Below are 25408 nucleotides of genomic sequence, written 5' to 3' on the forward strand. Positions count from 1 at the left end.
GAGAAGAAAAAGGACAAGATGGTTTGAAGAGTGATCAGTGACCATTTGGGCTAAAGCACGGATCCATCTCCTGTGTTAGTAAGTAGTGAGAGGTCAGCGTGAACAGTGGGATTTGGAACAAGCGCGTTTGGGTTTAAATCTTATTCACTGTATTCCTTGGGCAAGTAACTTCACCTCTCCATAGCAGAAGCTGCCAATGCCTGTATTCCCCGGGATTACCAAGATGGCTCTAGAAAACAGCTTGCTCACCTCTGCCAAAGGGTATGTTGTGGCTGATAGCATGTGCTTGGCTTACGGACAGAGCAGGCCATAAGTTCTAGAGAGTTAACATCTCAAGAGCAACTTCCAGCAAATGACATACAGGAGGAAAACTAGCCCAGTTCCTTGGCCCATAAGGGAGAGCTGAGCTCTGTTCCCCAGTCTCTCAGAGGGTCTGCAGCTGGACTGAAAGCCCTCGCAGCCCTCAGTGGTAACTCACTCACTATCACATTCTTGACACTCCTTTCTTGCTGTTACCACAACCCCCTCCCTCACTGGGCTTCCTGGTATCTGAGTCCTCGCCACATTGTCTGAATTTGGAGAAAACTAAACTAGGATATTCTTTAATCCTCAGTTTCCTTATGTGCAATATGGGATAATAACAGCAGCCTTGAAGAGAGTTATGAGAAACAGACAAGATAATAGATTATCTTACTGACATCATAAGTGCTTCATAACTATTGGTTAGTCAATAAATAATAGAGATTGAATATTCAATCTTCAATATTCAATATTAGACTGAATTGTAGATCATCTGATAGAGATAGGCAGTGGGAACCACTGAAATGTTTTACTTAAAGAAGTGCTTTGACGGTATTACCAATGGCCTTCCTTGGAGGACCCTGGCCTTTATTGGAGGACCTGTTCTTCAGTGTAGGATTCTGGCCTTCACTGTAGGATAGAATAGTGAAGCCTTCGAATGGTCCTCACTATCTCTCTCTCCACTTGTTAAAAGCACATGAGAGGGTTACACATTTCTGCCATGTGACTACCTGTGGCCAGTGACTGTGAGTGAAAGTTATCACGTCATACTGAACATCTGTCAGTATAAGATCACCCAGTACCCTCTTCCTGCAATCTATGATGACCATGTAACATAAACTCCAAGTACATTTTGTTTTAAACCACTGGGATTTCCTGTTTGTTTGTTACTGCAGCATAACCTAACCTAGTCTGGCTAATACAACTGAGAAGGAAGCAGAAAGACTTTGGCAAGTCAATTCAAAGGCCACTGCAGGCCTCAAGTAAAAAGGATCTGAAATAAGACCTAAAAACTGGAATGTGAGGGAGGGAAATGAAAGAGTTATTCCCAAGAAAGAAGAATCAGCAAGTAGGGGAGGAGAGAAAAGGAATTAGAGATAACTCCAGAGAGGCAAGCTTGGAACACTGGAAGGAACACGGCGCCAGAGAAGAAAAAGGCAATCTAGAAAAGTGGTTTGGTATGAGACATGAGTTTAAAGGGGTTCTACTTCCTATCATAAAAAGAAAGTTTCCTATCCCCTCTAGCCACAGAGGACTCCTAGAATTGAGGGTTAATAATGAGGCAAACCACGCAGGGTTTCCCTATAACATTGTTCCTCATAACAACACATGGTGATCACAGATCCAATCATAGGACATAACAGTGGGGTGGCTCATACCTGGAAGCCCTGCCTTCTAACCCAGTGCTCTTCCTATACCTCTTCAAAATTGCCCCAGTATTGAAGAAGTAGCACACATCTGGTCTACACAACCAGATGAGGGATTGCTCAACAATGCAGTTAATTTAATATTGTCTAGACAACTGAATTATGTAACTTTTTAGGAAAATAAAGCAAATACTTGTCACTTTTTTCCTTCTTATAGTCAGAGACTATTTTAGTACAAGAAAAATTAGCACTCAGGTTGTCCTCAGCTCCACTATGTAATTAAAGAACACCACTTCTCCCCAAGAATGCACAGAAGCCCTATATTTTCTCAACCTATGGGCCAAAGTCTCAATAACTCAAGACCCCACTCTCAAACCTTAAATGTGGACTACTCAATCAGACTCTTTGATATTACAACATTTTATAAAATTATTTAGGTTTTTTTGGTTTTGTTTTTGCTTTTTTTTTTTAAGTACAACTGTGAGATGAAAGCTTTCTACTTGGCCAGAAGATGACAATAATAATATGAATAATAGATAATATCAAAATGGAGGTCCTTTCGTTCCCACCAATATGTTTTTCCCATTTTCCAGTTTTAAAAATGACCATCTTTCTTTCACAATAGTTACAGCTATTTTACTAATTATATAGAAAGTGCTAGAAGATGTCAAGAAAATTGGGTAATACGATAAAACAGCCTTATCAAATACATTAGCCCTTTTATCTTTAACAGGTTTTTTTAAACTACAGACCTGTGCACTGAATTTTCATTTATGTATGTAAAAATACATTAATAAAGATCTATATTAAGAAGTTATACTGGAAAAGTAGTTCATAATGTACCTTTCAGCTTTATAATTAGTTCTGTAATCTGTAATCAGATGATTTAAATCTCACAGAGTTAAATTACAAACTAACTAATTTCTATTCCAACAGGAATCATTATATCTTTGGAATTTTGCAAAGCGTTAATGAGTTTTAGAGAAATTATTATATTTCTTATTCACTTCATTCCCAGCAGTTAGCACAATACCTGACATATGGTAGTTACTAAATAAACAATTGCTGAATGAATAAATTAATATGTAATCATAAGTATGTGATTACCAAAAGCACATTATTTATTTGTCATTGTCCCCATCCAGGGCATGAAAGATATTCACTTCCATGTCTCAACTCAGAGTACTGATCCATTGTCTTCTGTTTGGTTGGATGTCCATCTTGACTAGAAGGTTCCTTTGCTTGTTATTAAATGGAAATGTGCTTGCCTCTGGACAGTGTGTGATAAAGTGCGGTGACTGCCAATCTGAATCGGAAGATATAGGATCTGATTGTTCACATGTATAAAGGAAATCTTCATTAAACCTACGGCAAACCGGGCTCACTGCTAGGCGCATCTAGGTATCATAGGACCTAACTTCTAAAACTCCAAAAGATAAAGGATTTAGCCCCATTTTACACATGAAAAAAACTGAGGCTCACAAAGATTAAGGAACTAGACCGAAGTCACAGATCTAGTAGGCAGGATTGTAAAATCACTCTGACTCTAAAATCTACCACCAGTAACACACTAACGATATGGCAAGAGTTTTTCAAACTACAGCTCTCTGTAAGGATGAGCTATCATCATCATCAACTGTCAGTCTCCTATATCTGCATCAATGCCCTCAGAGACACCTCCTATCTGAAGGTGACAAGTACCACTCAACACATCAGTGGAGCCATTGTCTTGCCAGACCATCCTGGTAGGTTCCGAGCAGGCCTGCTGCATTCAGTTCCTTCTTGGTCTGTTTAGGTCGGACGTGACTGTCTGAGCACGCTCACCCACTGGTCATCACTTTGTAGGTGCACAGTCACTGTTCAGGAGTGATGTCTGCTCACTTTTTGTAATCTGTGTAAAGTGTAGCAAGATGGCGCTGGTGGCATGGTACTCCATATTCAGATACTCAATCCAGTGACACAGCTTTCTAATGGCAATTTTATATCCATAAAAGCTGGAATTTCAGGGCACGTGGCTGAGGATTAAAGAGGCTTCTCATGCCCTGTCAAGAAAGACCTCACTCTGGGCTGGAAGTCCACCATGGCCACCAAGTCAAGCGTGTCTCCCTTGAGGAATTAGGCAATCTGGAAAATTGAACTCACCTAACATGCCCCAGGCTGATGCCTCGTGATACATTTTGCTGAGAGCCTATCATCTGTACTTATGAGAGTGAACTTTAAGATGTAAAAGATTTGAGCATCAGAGTGGCCATTTGGGTCAAATGTCCAACCTCTCTTCTGCAATGCAACTTCGCCCCTGAGGGGGCAGAAGGGAGTGAGTGGTTGACAAGAAAAGCTTTAGCCCAGTCTGGCTTGGTTCAAATCCCAGTTCAGCCACTCAACTTCTTTTGGCTGAATTAGGATTAGGGGGATTAGTCTCCTCATCTGCAAAAGGGTCATGAAGTAAGACCTACCTCAAAGGGATGTTAAAAGGAGTAAAAGTACAATTGTTTCTAAGCATTTGAAATAGTACTTGGCATGTAGTAAAGCCACATGAATGTTGAAGCTATTTAAAAATTCTGAAATAGTTTACCAGTCGCTGTGTTTTTTTACATTTGTGTGTCATTACACACGAATTTATTCAACATCGTTGAGTAAATTTCCCATTGCCATCTTTTAAGTGAAAATAGAATGTATCTATATTTAAATTGTCCCATTAACTAACTCTTTCAATTAACTAACCAATGCAAATTGGATTTGATAGGAGGGTTTCTATTGTAATTCTATGAAAATAGTTACTCTTGAGAACAACTGAGTTTTATTTTTTCTTTAAAACAAAGCTATTATCATTATTTTAAAATAAGAGCAGAATGAGAATTCTAGGAAGGGCTCAGATCTATAATGCTTTCTACATATGTGTGTTTTAGATACAGTTATTTATTGCCTATTATCTATGTGAAATGGAAAATTTATTGGTTGATAACTTGATTGTTTCAGGATTAGACCCCCATACCCATGTGAAGCTAACTGCCCTGGACTTGCTCTAACAGCCAACGTTCCTTTTAAGCACTATACCAATGCCATCTTTGTTGGTGTTTAGGAATTGAATGAAGCTATTTGCCATAAAATAAACTTTCAGCAGAAAAAGACAATGTTAATGATATTAATGATGAATAAAGACACCACAGAGGAAGCAAACAAAAGAGAGCAACAGGCCTGCTGACCTGTACCACCTAAAGGCTTTGGGCTGACCAGAACTCCAGAAAAATATGGCCCTCTGCTTGTTTTATAAATAAAGTTTTGTTGAAACACAGTCACACACTTTTATTTACATAATGCCTATGGCTACGTTTGCTTTACAATACCAGGCCAAAGAGTTGTGATACAGACCCAATAAATAAAAATAAACGAAATATTTACTATCTGGCCCTTTACAGAAAGTTTTCTGACCTTGGTTCTTAAGGATCAATTCTATGTAAAAAATTCTATGTAGGCAGTGCTCTCTACAAGGTATGACTGTAACTGTGTTTTTTAAAGATGTTCTGGAACTTTGCCATCATGGATTAATTCCTCAAGGTGACCCCCAACAATGAGAGGCAAGCCAAGTGATTAAGCCACTGATACTGTCTTATGACACAAATTTCTCCTCAATTTCCCCTTCAGGGTGTCTCCTGGAAGGATTCACTTAAGAGCATGCTATGGGGTTAATTCCACATGGGAATTCTGATCCTGTACAACGTTACTTTTTTCTCTGCCCTGACACCCCTGGCTATCTACCTGTGGGTCTCAGTGTCTTAGAAGATGGTGTCTCTCACAGATTCTATAGTACAGCGCTAACCAGGAGGAGCCAAGAAGGTAGTTTGGGCCACGATTGAGCAGCAGGAGCAAGCTTTTCACAGCTCATTTGTTTCTCTGGACGTGGCACTGTTTTAGGAGCCTGAGCTGAGGGCTCTTTACCTCCAACCAGATAAGCAAAGACCACATTTGAAAGGAAAGAAGAGCTAGTCAATGAAAGCAGAAGTTGCACATAAGAGTCTCTACCTACTCCCCGGTCACAGAGGTGGTGGGGTCTCGCAGACACAGCATTGGGCCACAGGTCAAAAGCCTTGGGTCCTCATGCTCATTCTGCCACTAACTAGATGCATGATCTCAGGCCAGTGACTTACCTTCACTAGACCATACAGAGTTAAGACAGCTACCCGTCAGGTCCCTCCTTGTGCTAAAATCCAGGGTTTCTATGATGCCGGCCTCAGGAGGCTATGCGGTCACTACCAATGCCTGGTATACAGTAAGTACTACATAAATTTGGGCAATCGTCATTGTTCTGTGAAAGCAAGATGCACGCCTTTAAATGCAAATGGAGTTACCTAGAAGCAAATTCTAAACGGAGCATACTCATAAGTAGTGAAGGCTCTAACTCCTATTGGCCTTCTCAATTACTCCTCAGGCAGGACAACTCTGAACCATGTGTTCTGGACCAGTTCCTCCAGTTTCTCCCATCAGTTGAAGCTCTATCATCTATAATGTAACCTGCTTGCCAAGAAAACCTTCAGGACTCTCCTCTCAGTAGACAGTCTCACTCCCCCACGCTCCTGTTTTCAGCTTTTGTTTTGTTCTGTTTACCTTTCAGATAAACTATTTGTATTCAACTCTTTGTCTGTTACTGGGGAATCCAAACCAAGACAAAGGGTGTAGCCTAATTAATTCTTTTAAGTTTGAACGATAAGCATTTTCAGTTCAGTTCCACTCATCGGTAGAATATCAGATACAAATAGCCAAGAAACCAGAACAGAGTCTAAAAAATATCAAAAGCCTAAAAACCAGCAACAAACCTAAAAGAACTGGGAAAAAGTCCAAGCTTCCCATGGTCTTTTCCCTTGAGATCAAATTCACTGGAGTTATAAGAGGTTAGATTTGGCTCATGGTGATTTTCTCAAGAAATGAAGAATGATCCTCCCTTCATTTCGTATGTGTTCTAGAAAGCCCTGGGTTCCTAGAATTTCTACTAGGGGTCATGAATATCACTGCGATCATTTCTCAACACCACACAGCAATGTATAGGTTGGTCTCGATATGTTCTTTCTTACACAAGCCAGCAGATTTGGGCCCAGAGAACAAGCTCATCCTCAAAAAGATCAAGGTTCCTGTTACTCTTGCCAGGCATCTACAGCAGGCATCCTTAAGCTAAATCAGACCTGATCCTCAGAGAGATCTGAATGCAAGGTACATACAAATCAAAGCATTATGGTTATGCCTAAGGAGGGAGATCGTAGAAATAGGGCATATATTACAAAGCAGTAGTACCAAAGGTATCAGTTAGGGTCCCAGCAGGAAGAAGAATTTATTTAATTAAAAAAGATTTTAATTAAAAGACTACTTACAGAGATGTGAGCTGCTTTAAGGGACAGCGAGGGATACTGATGGCAACCCAGAGCCCAGCACTCCAGAAGTGTTGCCATTACGCCATGAAAATGCGTGTGGAGAAAAACCAGGGGCGGAAAATGCAAGTGGAGAGAAACCAGGTTACTGGAGCTGGCCAGGGCCAGGATCCATGAAGGGGCAGGAGCGGTGGTTTCAGAGAAATGCAGTAGCAAAGCAGGGGGAATCAGGGAAGAAATACACTGGCTTCTCTCCCCTGCTCCCCCTCATCTCCTTCCAGTGCCTCAATCTGAGTAATGCCTTAAGGAGCCCCTCAGGGCAAGGAGGGGGGCAGAGATGAGAGGGAGTGGATGTGGGGTGAGGGGTAGGACAAAGATGAAAAACCCCAGGGTGTGTGGCTGCACAGCACAATATGCTGGAATCTGTCTTCATGGGTAAAACTCTGTAGTCGTTGTTTATTTAATACTCAGTTCACCCTTACCACCCCTTGATTATGAAAACATTCAACGTACAGAAAAGTGAGTTTTCCAGTGAACATGTATTCACTCACCACATGGATTCCACCATTTACATTTTACTACTTGCTTTATCGCGTATGTATCCAACAATCTACCCCTTCTCCATCCATCAGGGAATCTTATTTTTTATGTACTTCAAAGTAAATTTCATATATCAGGAAGCTTCCACCTAAATACTTTGGCAGTATATCATTTACTTAGTTCAATTTTAATTGCTACTACAATGCAACTTATTTTCAGCTCTCTGCTCTCTCCCTATATATCCAAGTCATATATATGCATATACATATATACATATGGAAGTCAACCGGTGAATGGGTCAATCAATTAAATGGGTCAATCAATGGGTCAATCAACCAAACTCGGTAAGCTGCTTTTGGTTGGGCTGCCCAGGGGCATTCATTTTATCAGACATGTTGGTCCTTGCAAAACAAAGACTGGAAAAACCTTTGCAAACACTCCAGGTTTTGGTTGCTTTACTTTCCAGGGATTACAGAATTGATCTTCCTAAGCAAGCCAGGGCCAGCACAATAAAACTGAAGAAGAATGTTGAAGAACTTGAGTACTGTTTTCCTCCCGACCTCACAGTCAGATCTCATTACGAGAGAAGGACTGGCTTTATCCCTTCTCCCGCAACCTGACCTTTTCAATCATGCCACCACTGCCATTCCCACACAGCCTCATTTTCCTTCGGTTTTAAAGACAGGTGGGGGAAGGAGGGGAATTGAACACTGGACTGTTAACTCCTCCTCCCCCACTATCTTTTGATGTACCAGTAAATGGTTATTATTGCCTTTGCTTCTTAACCTTCCAAGACATGATAAAAAACAGATCTGAGGCAGCCCTGCATGTTACTTCAAACTCTACCTGTTCTCCACGTATGGAAAATGACATATTTCACAATTTGGACTCGATCAGACACTCCGTAAGAACCCACAATTCCAATAGCCTTTGGCAGCACGTAGGTAGGATTTAAATTACATACTGCTGCAGACTGAGTGCTGAGATATTTCCTTCTCTAAACCAGACTGCAGTGCGGGTTTTCAAATGTCTGCTCAGGTTGAGCAAAACTGTTGGCACAGGGAAGTGACACCTCTCCTGTATTGTGCTGGAGGGAGGAAACGAATTCGGGAGCGGGGAGCAGAATCAAATTAATCACACGACGTAAAAAGGTGTTTGCCCTTGGGGCGCCTGGGTGGCGCAGTCGGTTAAGCGGCCGACTTCAGCCAGGTCACGATCTCGCGGTCCGGGAGTTCGAGCCCCGCGTCAGGCTCTGGGCTGATGGCTCAGAGCCTGGAGCCTGTTTCCGATTCTGTGTCTCCCTCTCTCTCTGCTCCTCCCCTGTTCATGCTCTGTCTCTCTCTGTCCCAAAAATAAATTAAAAAACGTTGAAAAAAAAATTAAAAAAAAAAAAGGTGTTTGCCCACAACAAGGCCATCTCTTTCCATTCCACAGCTGCCTGGGGAAGGCCAACTGCATGCAAGACACTCCACCAGGCGATGGAGGAGACCCACAGGTGAAAGATGTCATAGTGCTTTCCTCAACAAAGTTACAAATCTAATAGAAGGCATGAGTCAGGCACACCGATAACATAATACAAGGGAGAATGGGAGAAAACAGAAATGGATCCTGGCTGGGAGGGAACATGAAGACTTCACAGAACAGGGGGCAACTGAGCCATGTTTGAAGGGTCATTGCATTTCCCTGAGCAGAGACGTGGGAAGGATGTTCCAAGGAGGCAGATCAGCATGTCGACAGGCTCATATTGGAAAAACGAAGAAGTAGACTATAGAATAGCAAATAATCTAGTTTGGCTGGAATACAGGTTGTGTATTCAGTGAGAAGACAGGAAAAGTAAGTTGGAGCCATATTGTGACAGACCTTGGATGTTCAGCTTTAGAGTTTGGAAGGCAGCAGGGAGCCAGAAAAGAATATTAAACACAAGAGTGACAGGATTAGAACTGCATTTTAGGAAGATTATTCTGGCAGAGAGCATGGTTGACTCAAAATGGGGAGAGAATAGATATCATAGAAATAGCATCTTTTATACTTATTCTCTTAATACCACAGTAAAGAAGGTAGCTAAGGAAACTTTTTGTTTATATTCTAACTGCAAATAGCCTCTTTGTGGGTAAGGAGCCATACAGCTGATATATGAAAATCTGTTACTACTCTAGTAGCTATATACAATTTTGATATATGATCTTGATTCTTTTGTCTGGGTTTTATACAAAGCCCAAAATGGATGTTGGCTATTTTTATTAAACTCTAAGCCACTTCCAGATCTTTCATCGATAACATGATCTTTATGACTAATCTAGATACCAAGAGTCATCATTTAACAACATAAACTCCAAGAATCTATAATATAAAATTAAGGAAATGAAATCATTTTCAATTCCATCTTCATGGGAGCCTAACTAAACTCAATTATACATCTGTGTCAATGTTGTCAATATTTGAGGCCTCTCGAGTATGAAAAAGCAACCATCTCCACCGCTGTACAAACTCTACAAATTGTAATGAATCAAATTAATATGGACTAACTCTGCAGTGTAATTATGTACCAAACGTCTAAGTGCTATCCTAGGTGCATTTCCAGAAATCATCTCATTTATTCATCACACCGAACCTTTGTGGCAGGTACTATGAGCCTTAAGTTTCAGATGAAAATCTAAGGAATAAAGACATTAAGTTCTCTATCTGGAATCAGACAAGAATAAATTTGAAAACTAGGATTCAAACCCAGGTCTGTTTACTGGATTCTCGTTATAATTGCTCGAAGCTGAAGGGATGTGTCTTATGTGTGTAGGTTGTAACCACAGCCCATGAATTACTTTAAAACAGCTAACAGAGGAATGCTTCTTTTTTCAAACTAATGGTTTATTTAACTACACTAATTAGGAACTCTTAGAATATCACAGAGCTGTTTAAGAAACCAACAGCAAGTCTTGAGACTTGAATGATAAACCTTGAAATACACCACGTTGAAGGTCTAGCAAACATCATTTGCCACTAAAGAAAATGGCTAAACAGTACAGGAATGGAAAGCTTCAAGGCCAGGCTGAGTCCTCTGAGTGGTCCCCGAGACCCCAAAAGGGTCTTCTTGGGGAGACATCTTGGGGGACTCTGGAGCTAGCCTCCAGCTACCACAGTTGTTTCTCGATTGTAAATAGCCCCTCACTCACCGTGTACTTGACAAAATGCACAACTAACCAGCCAGGAGTATGACCGTACCAGTACCAGATCATTCTACATGGTGTCCTGCGACATGCACTGGAGCCTTTGCAAGTGAAGAGTGGCAAGTCTTGGTAAGTTTCCTCCTGACTGTATGTCATGACTGTAGAGCTGCTCAGGCATGTTGTAGTGATCAGGTTTTTATCTGTTAGCTGCAGGAATACCTCTGGAATGCTGGGAAGCAACAAGGGCTAGGGGCTGGATGACCTAGGTTCATGTCCTGGCTGTGCCTACTTCTTCTTTGCTAAGTCATCTATCTGCTCTGGACTTCCCAGTAGAAATGATCAAATGAGATCATTTCGATGAAAGTGTTTTAGGAAGTGCAGTGGTTCAATCAAATGTATCAATTTATTTTTGTTGGGATCAGTCCACACCATCTTCGTTCCATCAAAGCAGGCTGTGGTGTCTAAAAACTGATTTTTATATTTTAAGATGTATATCTCACTGAATAAATTATCCTACCATGAATAGTCCTTTTTGTTATGGGACACAAATAGAAGGAGCTTCCAGAAAACTATAGGGAAATCACTGGAGTTCTGGTCGATGTGCCTTAGAAATTTACTCTATTTAACCAACTGGATAGTTATTTTACTTTTTAAAAGGCATTAGTTTTACTTTTCGTAAAATGGACAAAAAAAGTGGCAACAAATAGCATATATTCACGCAAACATATACCCATTTTTGCATCCTTTTGCAAACCAATCTAAGTCAATTTGACTGCCTAGTGTTTCGGATCTTTTGTTAAATTATGATGATTTCCAACACATAGATAGATGGTAGCCATCTGCTTTTCAGCCAGACTGCACACTACAATGGATGCAAATTCTAGGCTAAGTTCTGCCACGTACACAAATATTCGTTGGCAAGAGGTCACCAAAATTCTCATAAACTTTACTCTTTTAACATCCCTTGACTATGGGTTTAGAAACTCCAAAGGACGGCGTCAGAAACTATCCACCATATCGGGTCACTTTCTTCCGGTGCACGTGGCCAAACTATGTTTCCCAGCCTCCTTACAGTTAGGTGGGAGCCACAGGACCAGGTTCTGGCCTGGCAAGTAAAAATCTCCCACAGGGGCCTTCCTTTTCTTTTCCTTCCATGATAGCTTGGAAGCCCATTCTAAAGACGATGGCATTCCAAGACAGAGGACACAGGGAAAGAATGACTCAGGTCTCCAAGTCACACTTGGAGGGGAGCAGTCCAGGAGAGCTTGCCCGACAAGGAGCATCCACTTTGGACCTACGAGTAAATAAAAAATAAATCTTGTGTTAAGCCACTGAGATTTGGGGTTGCTACAGCAGCAAGCACCTTGCTGAGGCAGGTACATCAACATTCTAATGGCGGAATCAGCAAATCATCTAGGGGAGCAGGCAAATGAGTCTACTGTTAAGTGAGCAAAATCTAGGACTGAATGAAGCTTTAGCCCAACTCTAAAGCATCTGGACTGTTGGGTTTAGTGCTTCTTATTCTTTTTCCATTCAAAAAATAGAGGGACATGTATGATCTTTCTAGCTATTCACATATTTCACCAATGGAAACATTATTTCTAACATAATTTATGCTAGTTAACAAAACCTCTAGATTGGATTTTTGCTGATACTTATTTTCATGTATTTCCCAAGTCACTTTTGAGAGTGGACTTTAAAAGTTCAAGTGGTAACTCCCTAGCCCTGGAGTGTGGGTTCCTGCCTAGCAAGAGATCAAGTTCAAAATATTTAACCACTGGTACGGCACAGGCAGTGAGAGATTAAAATAAAATGTAAAGTCTTGGGGCGCCTGGGTGGCGCAGTCGGTTAAGCAGCCGACTTCAGCCAGGTCACGATCTCGCGGTCCTTGAGTTCGAGCCCTGCGTCAGGCTCTGTGCTGACGGCTCCGAGCCTGGAGCCTGTTTCCGATTCTGTGTCTCCCTCTCTCTCTGCCCCTCCCCCGTTCATGCTCTGTCTCTCTCTGTCCCAAAAATAAATACACGTTTAAAAAAAAAAAATTAAAAAAAAAAAATGTAAAGTCTTATGCAGGAGTGGTACCTTCTATGCCGGATTACTTCAAGTGTTAATTAAGCACCCTTAGGGTAGAGATTAAAGTAATTCACACAATGGCTGTTTATACCGAAGTATTTTAAAAATAAATTACAAGCAATATAACAAGCATCTAATTCACAGACACCACCCATTTTATTTATTTCTCTGCTCACTCTAAGAATTACAAGCAAAGGATCATGGGACCTATTCCTAAGTGTAAAATTAGATCAATAAAATTAGCCATCTGTCCAAGGAAGGCTCTACACTCAGGTTGTATTTAAGTATTATGTTTCCAATTGCCCAGATGTTACAGAAAAGTGCCTGCTGATACAACTCCTTTTGCACAATGTAAACCATTAACTGGCTAACAGAAACTTATTGTGCCAAGATAAATAAATAGCATTAACATTGCGTTAAATCTGATTCGGGATCTTGGGTGCCCTGTCAGCAAACACAAGTGTTAAGATTTAAATTGCTCAGGATTTGCAGAGTCAGATGAAGAAAGAATCAAGTGTCTTCAGGGCAGTGAGGACGAAGAGACTGGAAATGAGACGAAAGCTTCGGAAAGTATATCTCTGGTTGGCTAGTTGGTAAGGTAATAGTAATTACGATGATTATTGTCGAATGGTAATATCCCATCTTTATGTACTGCTTCGGTTCTTGCAAAGCACTAGTCTGTTTTATTTCCTTCGATTCTTAAAATAAGCCGGTGGGTTATCTGGGGGGATGCAGGGGCTGCATGGCTGAGGAAATGCAAGAATCATTAATAGGAAAAGAAGAGCCAATGGAGCCTGACCTCTAACATTCCATGTCATTGGTAGCGGCTCATGAATTACTCCAATCTCCCGATCAATGAGCAAACCTGAACCATTTCTTAACTCCCTAGCTTCACAGAGATTTTCTCCGCTCCCAGTTACACATCAGTCTGGCTAATTCTCATTTAGAAACAGCTGCTCCCCCTGCGCCCCACACCCTGCAAAACCTCCCCAAGACAATTACCAGGCAAAAATCATCCACCCCCCTTGGGGTTACCGTTTCTCAAAGGAATCCATTCAAGCAAGACCACAAACCTGGCAGCTACATTTTCTAAACCAAAAATCAAGGCATGTGGTTGACCAAAGAGTCCTTCTGATATGCCAATTAATTTATCTGAAAAATCTGACAACTCAGTACAAATTAAATCACATGTAATCAATCATATATTAATATGTATGGAAAAGGAACACGAAATCTTAAGTGTCTGTGTTTACTGCCGTTCCCAGAACATATTCTTTCGGTCACACATATTCATTCCGTTTCTTTTTCCTCTGTCCAGATTAAACAATCCCAGTTTCATAAATATTGCCTTCAGCCTCAGGCTTCTGTGCCTTTTAAACGCTTGAGTACATGTATCTCGAGAAGGATTGCATCCTTCTAGCAACCTTAATGTCAGGTTCTTTCCTCATCTTATTTTTACAGACAGAGAAACTGAGGTTTACCAAGCTAATATCACTTGCCTTACATCATCAAGTAACTAACAAAAAACAGTGTCAGAACTTGAACCCAAATTTGCCAAATATTAAAGTCTGTGCTCTCACCCAAGGAGGAGGCAGCTTTGGAGGCTGAAAGAACAGGTGCAGGGTGGGGGTTGGGAGGGTACAGTGGGTCTGAGGAAAATGGGGGCCGAGGGGCTAGCTACACACAGTTCCATGTGGCTTCTGTTCATGCCACTACAGGCTTTCCCTCCTTTGTGCGGCCACCTCTCAATCAACAGTCTGGTGGGGGGTGGGGATTTGCCTAGTAGAGATGTTGCTCAGCTATCTTCTGAAGACCACAAGCCCCAAATCTAACCTTCAGAAGACCTGTGGGGTCTAAGGTTACAATACAGACCCAGAGCAATGAGTTGTTGCTGCCAATCACATGTGGTGTGGATGAACAAAGGAAGGGGAGACTGTCAGTGTCCTGCAGAGCATTTGGGGAGCAGGTGCAGAGGAGGAGGAGGCTGAGAGGAGCCTAACCTCTCCTTTGTCACATCTCAAATGGGACCTGCAAATCACCTCAAGTCACCTGAGGTTCTTGTTAAGAAGGCAGATGCCTGTGAGGCACTCCAAGAATTCTTAACACACATGGAAGGTCAGGAATCACTGGCCTGAGATCTGCAGAGGTCAGATCTGCTCCGAGCCAGCTCTGAAAAAGTACATCCTCTGCTGACAGCGGTTTGACTTGACTTTCCCTTGTGTCCCTTGCTGGCCCGTCCCCACCCCCGATCCCATGAGACTGGGGGGCAAGTAGTGACTAGGACGCAAATGTCTTCCAGCTCGTTTCAAGAAGCTGAAGCCACACTCTGGGGTCTTTCTTCAAAACAGGAGTGGATTCAAAGATGGGTTTGGGGGTGTCCACTACCAAGTGCCATTTAGGCTCTGAGGTACCTCTTATCCTTTTCCCTGTTTCTATCCCTGAAATAGCAGGTATACTTCCCATATCTGCAGTTTGACACCTTATGACCAAAATCAGTGGCAGGGGTCCTGACCAGCTCAAAAGATTTTCTGTTGCGATCATGACATCACATCATTCATTTAGTCGATTGAGAAAAACTAGTCCTGCTCACCGAGTGGGTGTGTCCTGCTCACCTCAGGACATCCACAGGACAGCCCAGTGGAAGCTGAGGTCCCACTATGGCCTCAGACGCCCGAGTCCCTGTCTTCCCAGAATCTAGTTCTGCGTCACTGGACCCCTTTTGAGCTAGACAGATGGACAACTACTCCCAAAAGGATTCTAAGGTTATGAAAGCCCTGGGCTCAGGGTAAGAAACAAAAAGCAAAAACAAAAAACACCACTCAGTTCCTTTCTGGCCAAGTCACTCTTCCATGAGAAAGAATTCTGAGAAACAAGTACCGCCACATGTTATGTGACATTTACCCCTGACCTTGACCTCTCTGTCCCTTTACCTCACAGAGACTCAAAGGAGAGAGAGAAAGACATGCAGGGGCTTCTTAGAGGAATTAGATACGATGTAGAAACAAATAAGAGGGTAGGAGGGCTAATGAAATGAAACAGCAGGGGAAATATTTCTGCTACATTGCCTGGACTGCATGGATGCTAGTAGTTAGGTCCTGGGGATACAGACACACACACACACACACACACACACACACACAGAGCATTTATGGGGGGATATATACGTGGCCTTCATGAGCTCCGGTTTTCTCCAAGAAGCCAGACAATCTGGATAGCATTGTAATTATGTACTGCGGGTTGAAAAGGGACAAGGAGAGACACATAGAAAACATGAGCCCCCAAAGACATGCTTTGAGAAGGGCGCTTGCATGGGAGCCATGAGGACATAACCAGTCTCTTGCGACTAGCAGGTTGTTCAGATTGGCATGGGGGGGAAGTAGAGCTGGAAGATCCATGACCCCTAGCCATTGAACCTCACACTAGCAGCAGCAGAAACCACCTAGAGGCACGTGTATTCACCACCATCAAGGAGCAAGATTCACTGCCCATGAGCTAACTCCGCTCTTCCAGACTTTTGTTTTTTGCTCTCTGAGTTTCTTTGGATCTTCCTTGTAGTCCGATTTTACAGGCAAGGAAATGCTGAGGAAGCAGAAAGGAAAAGATCAGAGACCCGCATCTCCCTAACGATAGTTCTGGAGCCCCAGCTCTCCTAGGGATGACCTTGAATTCTCAACTCCGACCTGACCTGGTCTCACTGACCCTGCGACCTCAGGCAAACTGGAAAGACAGGAGGAAAGGCAGGGCCTTTATGCAGTCCTCCAGCCGCTGTCTCTGTGCCAGAGACTTAATTAACACCATGAGTTACCAATCTGCCTATGGAAATGTGTGTGTGGCTTGATGAGCACTGGCTCTAGCACATGTGTCTGGATCTCCTTTTCCCATCTTCCTGCTCCACATCAGAAACACAACCGTCTTTCCCGTACTTCCTGGTGAGACTCCGGAGAAGGGAGAAGTACCCACTCAAGAGGGCCTGGGTACCAGTTCCGGGTCAGCTTCTGATGTAAAGTTGGACAAGCCCCTTAATCGCCCTCAGCCCAGTCGTAAAATGAGGGCTTTTCACTTCCTTCCAGGTCTATGATTCTAATTCATTATCTGAAAAGGAATGAAGGGTATATTATGTTTCCACGCCGTGAAGACCCAGAAGATGACAGTGTCCTATACCCTACCTATCTTCAGAAGCCTCTTTTTTCTACCTCCAGGTACTTGGATGGATCCTCTGGCCCTCCCGAGCCTTAGCACCCAGGAGTTCAACAAGAGAAAGGAAGTGAGTGGCTCAGCAGCCTGTAAGATTACATCCCCTGATTCTTGCGGATGAGCTCAGTAGACAGTGGCTTCCAGGACTCCCTCTCAGTATATCACTCACACTGTTATCTTTAAAGGCCTGGGCATGATCCCATGTACAAACGTTTAACAGCATTTAACAGGCTCCCCATGCGCAGCAGCAGGGATAATGCCCTCCATCCAGCTCTGTCCATGGGAGCTCCCTGGTTCAGCCAGGAGGAAGATGCCCTCCAAGGCAGGCTGCGTACCCCTGCTAACAGGACTGCTAAGGACTCCCATTCCTGGTCCTGAATATCACAGCCTGAATCCTGTTCCATAACTCACTAGTTGTGTGACCTCGGAAGAGATATTTAATTTCTCTAAGCCACAACTTCATTTTCAGTCAAACAGAGGTAATAATAGTACCCATCTCACAGAGCTATTGGGTTGATTAAATATCAGTATGTGCCAAGTTCTTAGAACAGTGTAGCAAGCACTTCATTAGAGTTAGTTATTATTATTTAATTTGACTTAACTTAAAAGCTGCCATTTCTTGTTAGTCTCGGCAAATGCAGAGGATTCTTTATTAATGCTCGATGACAGCAGATGAGCTATCTTGGGGTCGAGGGAAAGGCTGCCTACGTCTGACTCAAATTAAACTCATAATTAAACCTGCTACTTGTTTACTTGTTTTTTTTCCCACTAGAGGTAGGTGGGGACGGGAAATTTTCTGGTTGATTTTGAATACAAGACTTCTCCACCAAAGCTGTACTTGTCAAAAGTAGATTTAGGGGCGTTAGGAAATATACAGGGTCATCTAAAGAAAACAGGATTGGGGGCACCTGGGTGGCTCAGTCAGTTGAGTGTCTGACTCTTGACTTTGGCTCAGGTCATAATCCCAGGGTTGTGGGATCCACACCACTCAGCGTGGAGTCTGCCTAGGATTCTCTCCTCTCTCTCCTTCTGCCCTTGTTCTAGCTTGCACACTCTCTCTCTCTCTCTCTCTCTCTCTCTCTCCCTCTCTCTCTCTAAAATAAAAAAAAGTAATAATAAAAACAAAAACAAAAAACCAGGACCGTTCCAGTACACCTACATGGCAGTCACACCACCTTCCAAGTACTGCTCACAAACCGATTTCTATTGAGGAAACAAGGTACGAAGAACTCCTATATGGATCCTGGCAGGACTTGCTGGTGTCTGGGGAAGATTACAAATTAGCTGGTTGCTGTTCACATCAGAGCCAAGCAGGGCACATTCAGTTTTTAATCTGGACCAATTTTCCGGATCAAAAACTAGCCTTTCCAAGGGATGTAAATGAGCCCAGGAGAAAATTTTCCCCTGAAGTTTATGAAGTAGCTGTCATTTTAATCTGAGCAGCTGTCCAACCTGAAAGCCAGTGTCTGGATAAAATTATAAAGTAATGAAAAGCTCTTCTGGGCTGAACCTAGTCCAAACACCCCCTCTACCTCAAATTTGATGTATTTAATATACCAAAAATATTTAAAAGATAGAGTTTCCACTATCAAAACCCTATCCATGCTTCAGATAAAGCCAAAGAGGCCACAACGGCACATTCATGGCATGCGTATCAGAATGAGATCCTAGATGAACTAGGTAGAAAATATTTTTAGGAGACAAACTACAAAACATAAGAAAGGAAATATGGTAAACCACAGGAGCAGTTTTATACAGGAGACAGTTATGAAATGCTTTTTAAAAAATTCTGCTTAAATGGGTTGAAATCTATCCTTAAAAGAAAATTACACACAGTGCTTAAGCTTAAGAACTATAGGTGTAACTATGCGTTATTCAAAAATTGTGACTAGATGGTTTTATGTGAATAAACCCACAGAATACAATTGATCATGATGTGGTCACTTTAGAAGGAAAGTTAGAAAGAAGCCCCTTCACTGAAATCCTTGAAGATGTGTGTACGTGTGCATGTAAGAAGTAAAACAATATAATATTGCCTTGGACTGCTGCTATTATCTCCAAAATGAATTGAACAGAGGCTATAGAATAGCTCGTAGTTTCAGTGCGTTGAAGATTAGGATAATGACTCTAAATTTCAAGGCAGGTAACAAAGCACAGGTAATAGTAGATACAGCTTGAAGAGTGAGTGCGTCTCATGGAGCTGAAAGGCAACAAGTCATGTTTCCAAATGGAAAGATCCTTGAGCAGTGAAAATATTTAAGAAGTCATATGGCAACCGCCAAGATTATTTTCTTTGCCCTCTGATAAATTTCCCCCAGTTGGTCTCTTTCTTATAGAAACGTTATTTGTAAAGACAAACTGCACTTTCTGCAGAGTTTTGCGGAGGGCATTCAACTAAAGTTACATTGTTTTCCATTGTTCCTAAGATGTAATTAATCCCATAAGACAACTTTGCTTACAAAGTAAATTAAAAAAAAAAAAAAAAAACCTCAAAGCCAGGAAAACACAGATTTTTCAGAATTCTAAATAAGTCTTAGCAAAGAAGAATAAAAATCGTTATTTGGGAGATAATGTTTAGAACTTTATTGTTTAGGACGTTGTATTTTGAATAATCTCACAACACATACCAAGTCAAAGTAGACAGAAATAGATGAAGAACTTTTTACCCGTATAACTAGAGGAAATGCAAGTTACAGTGTTTCCAGTTCTCTACAATTCTTTGTAATATCGTACAACACCATACATCTGTGTTTAAATTGCCGAGCAAACAAAGGAGTTCAAAACATTGGGCACCCCTTTCTGAGAAAATGGCCCAGAGAGGGAAGCATCCTTAAAAGCAGAGGCGACATCCCTACACACTGCAGGGTAAGGACCAGAGATGGGCATATAGGGAACTCCAGGCAAATCTTCAGACGCTTAACAGGAAATGGCCGGGCCCTGGGCAATATGAATTCAATAAAGATGTTTAGAGACACTGGAGGGGCTGTTTGACTTCTGCACAGTTGCAGTCCTCTGTAATTGAGACAGCATGATCGCTGTCCCTACTCTCAGCTCTCCGTGGTCAAATACAGAGCCCTCCATCTATACTGTGTCTGCAAAACAGATTATTCCTTTAACAAACAAACATCCCTGGAACCGCCTGAGCCGGGGAGAGGGCGAGGTTCGCACCTTTTCTCAGCTTTGGGCAGAGATGGACCCAGTTAAACCGCCGCCGGCCAGGGGAGAGAGGGGCGGTGCGTCGCCCGCTTTGCGTCCTGGCGGGGACCGAGACCCGGGCGCTCCGGGCGTGGTGTCCCCCGAGCGCACTGAGCGCGTTACCTGATTTTCGGAGAGCCGTTCTGAGCGACACTGCGCTGGGTCCGAGGCTGGCAGCCAGGAGCAAGAGCCGGAGCAAGACGCCTCGGATTAAATCCATTTCACCGCGGGCGCCTGCAAAGTTTCACCAAGTCCCGGACGCACAGAGAAAGGGCGTCTCCTGGGGGACCGGGGGGGGGGGGGGGGAGGCGGCCCCCGTGGATCCCCTGCCCCGGGTGAGGTGGTGCAGGGCTGAGGGAGGTTGGACCAGGAACGACCGAGGAGTCCAAGGAGGCAGGACGGCAGCCGGGAGGTCGGCGTGCGGGAGTGAAGTCGGCTGCGAGCCGCAGGGCTTTTCCGGGGAGGGGGGCGGGGGCGGCGAAGGAAGCCGACGGGGAGGGACCTGCTGGCCGGGGGAGGGAGGGAGGCTCGACCCGCCGGGGGATGGAATTACAACCGAGTGGAAGTGAGAGGGGCAGGCCCTGAGACCACTTACTCTTGGCCCACCTCGGGGGCAGGCAGCCCGCCCCTCGCCCTCTAGCGATCCCCCTGGCTCGGCCCTTCCCTGCTGGTGACCTAGATTGGGGCGCTAGGAGGGGCCGACTTCAACCAGTGGAGTCTCGCAGGGCAGGAGTTGGGTGACTGTGAGCCCAGGACCCTCTGCTGTGGTTCAGACACCGAAATCATGCGGCGCCTCCCCGGGCTGTACCCTCCTCCTGTTGCTCCCCTCTAGGTCACTTCCACCCAGCTTGGGGACTTTCCCCAACACCTCCAAAGGTTGCTCGGGTCGGTCCAGCGCACTTGGGGGAAGGAGGACTGTCTGCAATTTGCAAGCGGGGGAGGATAAGAGAAGAGGGGGCGGGGCCGACCGAGTCTCGGGCGCTAAGAAGATAAATGGGATTTAAGGCGCGCAGATGGAGAGTGGAGGCCACGCCACTCCATTGGAAACGCGGGGTGGAGATTAGGGCCCAGCGCAGGGGATTGGGGTCCCCTCCCTGGGCAGAGGAAAGCAACTTGAGACCCTCCAGGGGAAGAAATGAAAGTCCAGGTTAAGCCTGGCGTCGGGGTGAGGGATCCTAGCTCAAGCCCCCTGGCGGACGGAGAAGACCCGAGCGGGATACCGCAGCCTCCCTCTGGGCTGGGGTTAGGGGCGGGCGCGAGGTCCGGGCCACTGACTCCACGGGATCTAGGTTCCCGGGTCGGCTCCCTTCTCTGGATTTGCTGCCCTAAGACTCAGTAAAATACGCCTTTTCCCGGGTTTCCTAGTGGCACTGCGAGAGGGGAGACCCCGGGACTCAAGTCAAGTTACACACACTGGCGTGCTGATCTTCAAGCCAGCGAGAAGAGAAAGCAGATACAATAAATAAACCAAGAAAACAGTCTTCGCCAGTCCCTGGGGAAAGATCAAAGGTCTTAGGAAGTGCCCCGCAGAGGGAGACAGTGGCTGCTGGCTGGGAGGACCTTGCACCTTCTCCACCCTGCGGTCCTGCGGAGGCTCCTGGGGGTCCTGGCCCTTCATTGTTAACCTAGGTTTCGGAGAGCCAGAGGGAAGGGCATTGATAGCTGGTATCTGTCAGCTGATAGCTGAGAGCTGCTAGCTCTCCCCGCCCCCGAAGGTTTCTCCTCCTCTTTTTAGGAATGAATATTCCATGGCTAGAGGGTTTATAATGAGCCCAATCTTGTTTGTTTGCCAAGCTTGAGAATATGTTCCCTTGGCCTTCTCCCGCGCCCGACTGCCCGTAATAAATTCAAGTCCACTCTGACTTGAGTATTTGGAAGTCTTAGCTGTGACACCTGAGCTTGTCCTTTTATGCAGAGCTAGAGTAGAAAAGTGAAACAGACTGTGTTCTTCACTTCCAAGGTGATAACCATGCCGTGTGTGAAAGCCAGGCAATGTGACTGCCCCCAGGACTACGAGGCTCAAAAGTAGCAGAATCATAGACCCTTGGGGTTGTGTGTGTGTGGGGGGGGGGGTACCCCAGAGGTTATCCAGGCTCTGCCCCCATTCCATGCAGAAATCTGCTCTCAGCGTCTTTGGCAGGTCATTCCCCTGGGTTTAAACTCCACCTGTGACAGAGAGACCCTACCTCACCACCGCCCCTAAAGTTGTTAGATAGTTCTCTTTATGAGAAAGTGATTTTTTATATCAGACCTAGGGTGATACCAGGAACCAAGCAAGTGTTACCAGGAAGAGAGCTTCCAGGTTGGTTCCACTCTTTCTCACTTAAAAATAATTCTCCCTGATCTAAAAATTGGAAGTAATACTAACCGCTATATGGCTAACGTGTATATAATACCTACCAGGTAACACACCCTCTCTGAAGTGCTTTATAATCCCACTAACAACCACACCAGGTAAGTATTATTAGTATTACCCCTTTGACAGATAAGGAAACTAAGGCATGAAAAAGTTAAGCAACTTTCTCAAAATCACGCAGCTCCCAAGAAACAGAGCTTCAGCTGAATCCGGGTGGTCTAGTCCCCCAGTCCAGGAGTTTAAGGAGACCGAGGGGGAGCAGACAGAAAAGCAGACCAAGAATCACAAGCTCTTGGTGTGTAATCTCAGGCTCTGCCCACAGTGTACCTTGGTAAAGTGAAGGGGCTGGATGAAGTCATTGCTATCTCCCAGGTTTTGCTTCCTCTTCATCATCTGATGAACAGCACCATCTAGTCCAAGGCATTTTTTGCTCTGAATGTGCCTTTTAAAAGACATGAACAAACTGTCCGTTGTAAATTTTGCAAGCCCGAGTTTCACCCTTCTTGCATACCTTCGACCTCCATGGGATGATGGAGGTGCCCATATCACCTCCTCATCCCTGGCATGGGCTCCCTTCCATCTCTTGCAGATGGCTACAGGTGATTGGGAAGCCGACTTGGGGTCTTCAGAGTCCCCACTTGTTTCTTCCTTGTGAGATCACCTTCAATTATATTATTATATTTTACTTTCGAGTGCCCCCAAATGCTCTGGGTCCTCAAGCCTTTGGATTAGACCTTCTTGGGATCAGCTTGTTACAAATCTAGGGAACACCTTAGAGTGAAGTTATTTCCTTCCTTTGAGAGATCACATCCTCCAAGGTTCCCTCTCCTTCCAGTTGGACAACCAGTTTGTGGCATTTATAAATCTGACAAAAGATAAATAGACACTTGCCTTTCACTTCCTTCCTGCCTTCTGGGAGGAGAGGAACTAGAGAGGGCAAAGAGGCTTTGAATGTTTCATTTTTAAAAATCTGTTCAAATTCACCAGAGGTTTAAACTCAATTAATAAGGTCACCAGCAGAAGAGTGACCTGCCTGCTTTGCTCAATATCGTGGGAGAAGAGTCTGACCTTTGCTCCACGGAATGGATTCAGAGGGTGTTTAGATGAAACAAAGACAAACTTACCAATGACAGAATGTTGAGGAAGTCCTAACACAGGATTCAGGAAAAGCGGCCAATAATTAATGTTAGATCTAATTCATTTTTTTGAAGAGGTTCTATGTACATATACAATTTGAAATATGCAGAGCGTATGGTGAAAAATTAGTTTCCTTTCACCCAGCCTCTCCCAGAAGCAACCACTATTATCAGTTTCTCGTGCATCCTTCCAGACCCACTCTATGAACATACAAGCACACACATATACTTGACACAAACAGGAGCATTCGTACATGCTTTTTAACCTGAAAATCCACCCAAATCAGCAGATAGAGATGTGTCTCCCTCTTACTGACTGCTGAATATTCTGTTGTGTGATGTACAATTTATTTGTGCTCTCCTTATTGTTTCCTATGGCGCTATTATGGACAATACTGCAGCGAATGACCTTGAATAACAGTTTGCACATGTTATAATAGACTGTAGGGCACATTTCTAGACTAGCCATTGCTCAGCAGAAGGGTAAATGCCTTTTCATTTTGACAATTTGGCAAAATTGCCTCCCTAGGAGAGCATACAAATTTACACCCCCACAAGTGATATGTAAGCCGATTTCCACAAACTCTCATCAACACAGTATCTTATCAGACTAGAACTGTATATTACTTACATATCTGTTACATGTTTTAATCATCACTCAACATATAAAGAAAAGTAAAGCATACCAATGAATCATAGCCAAGTGAGTACACTTATATAACTACCACCCAGATCAAGAGCAAGAAAACTGCCAGCACGTCCAGTAATCCTTCCTCACACTTCCTTTCCAGATGTGTATGTTCTTCAGGAAGGATGAGAAGAGTTCAGACCTCCCATTTAAATACACAAATGAAAATTAAAGTTACACAAATAAAATACACAAATGAAAATAAATCAGTGAAAAATGTAAGCATCCCTCATCCCCAATACGAAATAAGCATTAATCGAGATTTGATCCCACGACATGTAAGGCTCTGTACAGAGAAGAGGAAGACTATAGGAAGGAAAATACAACAATGCCTTCTGCACTCGAAAAGACAGTTGAGAGAAGGGAGTTGCATAGCCAACTTCTCCACAAAGCAGAACAAAAAGGACACTAGATAAGAGTGCCAACAACATGCCATTGGTGTGACAAGGGAGGAAAACCCTGTATTACAAACGATAACCTATGTAGCAATATACTGTAAAAGATAGCCTTCGACCTCATGAATGTTTTTCCTTTTTCTTAAGTTTATTTATTTATTTTGAGAGAGACAGAGACAGCATGAGCAGGGGAGGAACAGAGACAGGGAGAGGGAGAATCCCAAGTAGGCTCCTTACTGTCAGCGCAGAGCCCCAGAACCCAACACAAGGCTTGAATGTCATGAGATCATGCTCTGAGCCATAATCAGGAGTCAGATGCTTAACCGATTTAGCCACCCAGGCACCCCATGAGTTTTTTTCCTTTTTAAATTTATTTATTTATTTTGAGATAGAGCGAGAGAATGGGGAGGGGCAGAGAGAGAGAAACCCAAGCAGGCTCTGTGTTGTCAGCATAAAAGCCCAGCGGGGCTTGAACCCACGAACCGTAAGATCATGACCTGAGCTGAAATCAAGAATCAGTCGCTTAATGGACTGAGTCACCCAGGTGCCCTGACCTCATGAATGTTTAAATCATGCTAATATACTTAGTAGGGTTCACCAGGGACAGGACTGGAGTTACAAGGGTAAATTACCTGGTATTCCCAAATCT

General features: G+C 43.7%; 1 protein-coding gene across 2 annotated transcripts in view; it reads right to left on the reverse strand.

Annotated features, from left to right (window-relative positions):
* The window catches only part of EGFLAM (EGF like, fibronectin type III and laminin G domains), a 180462-nt gene extending 159096 nt beyond the window's left edge, over positions 1-21366 (reverse strand). For both annotated transcript variants that reach the window (XM_043599670.1, XM_043599661.1), the window contains exon 1: positions 20308-21366. In XM_043599670.1, coding sequence (XP_043455605.1) covers positions 20308-20404 — 97 coding nt within the window. In that variant the 5' untranslated portion in view covers positions 20405-21366. The remainder of the gene's footprint in view (positions 1-20307) is intronic.
* Positions 21367-25408: the final 4042 nt, after the last annotated feature.

Source organism: Prionailurus bengalensis, chromosome A1 (assembly GCF_016509475.1).
Source record: "Prionailurus bengalensis isolate Pbe53 chromosome A1, Fcat_Pben_1.1_paternal_pri, whole genome shotgun sequence".
In the NCBI taxonomy this organism is placed as follows: domain Eukaryota; kingdom Metazoa; phylum Chordata; class Mammalia; order Carnivora; family Felidae; genus Prionailurus; species Prionailurus bengalensis.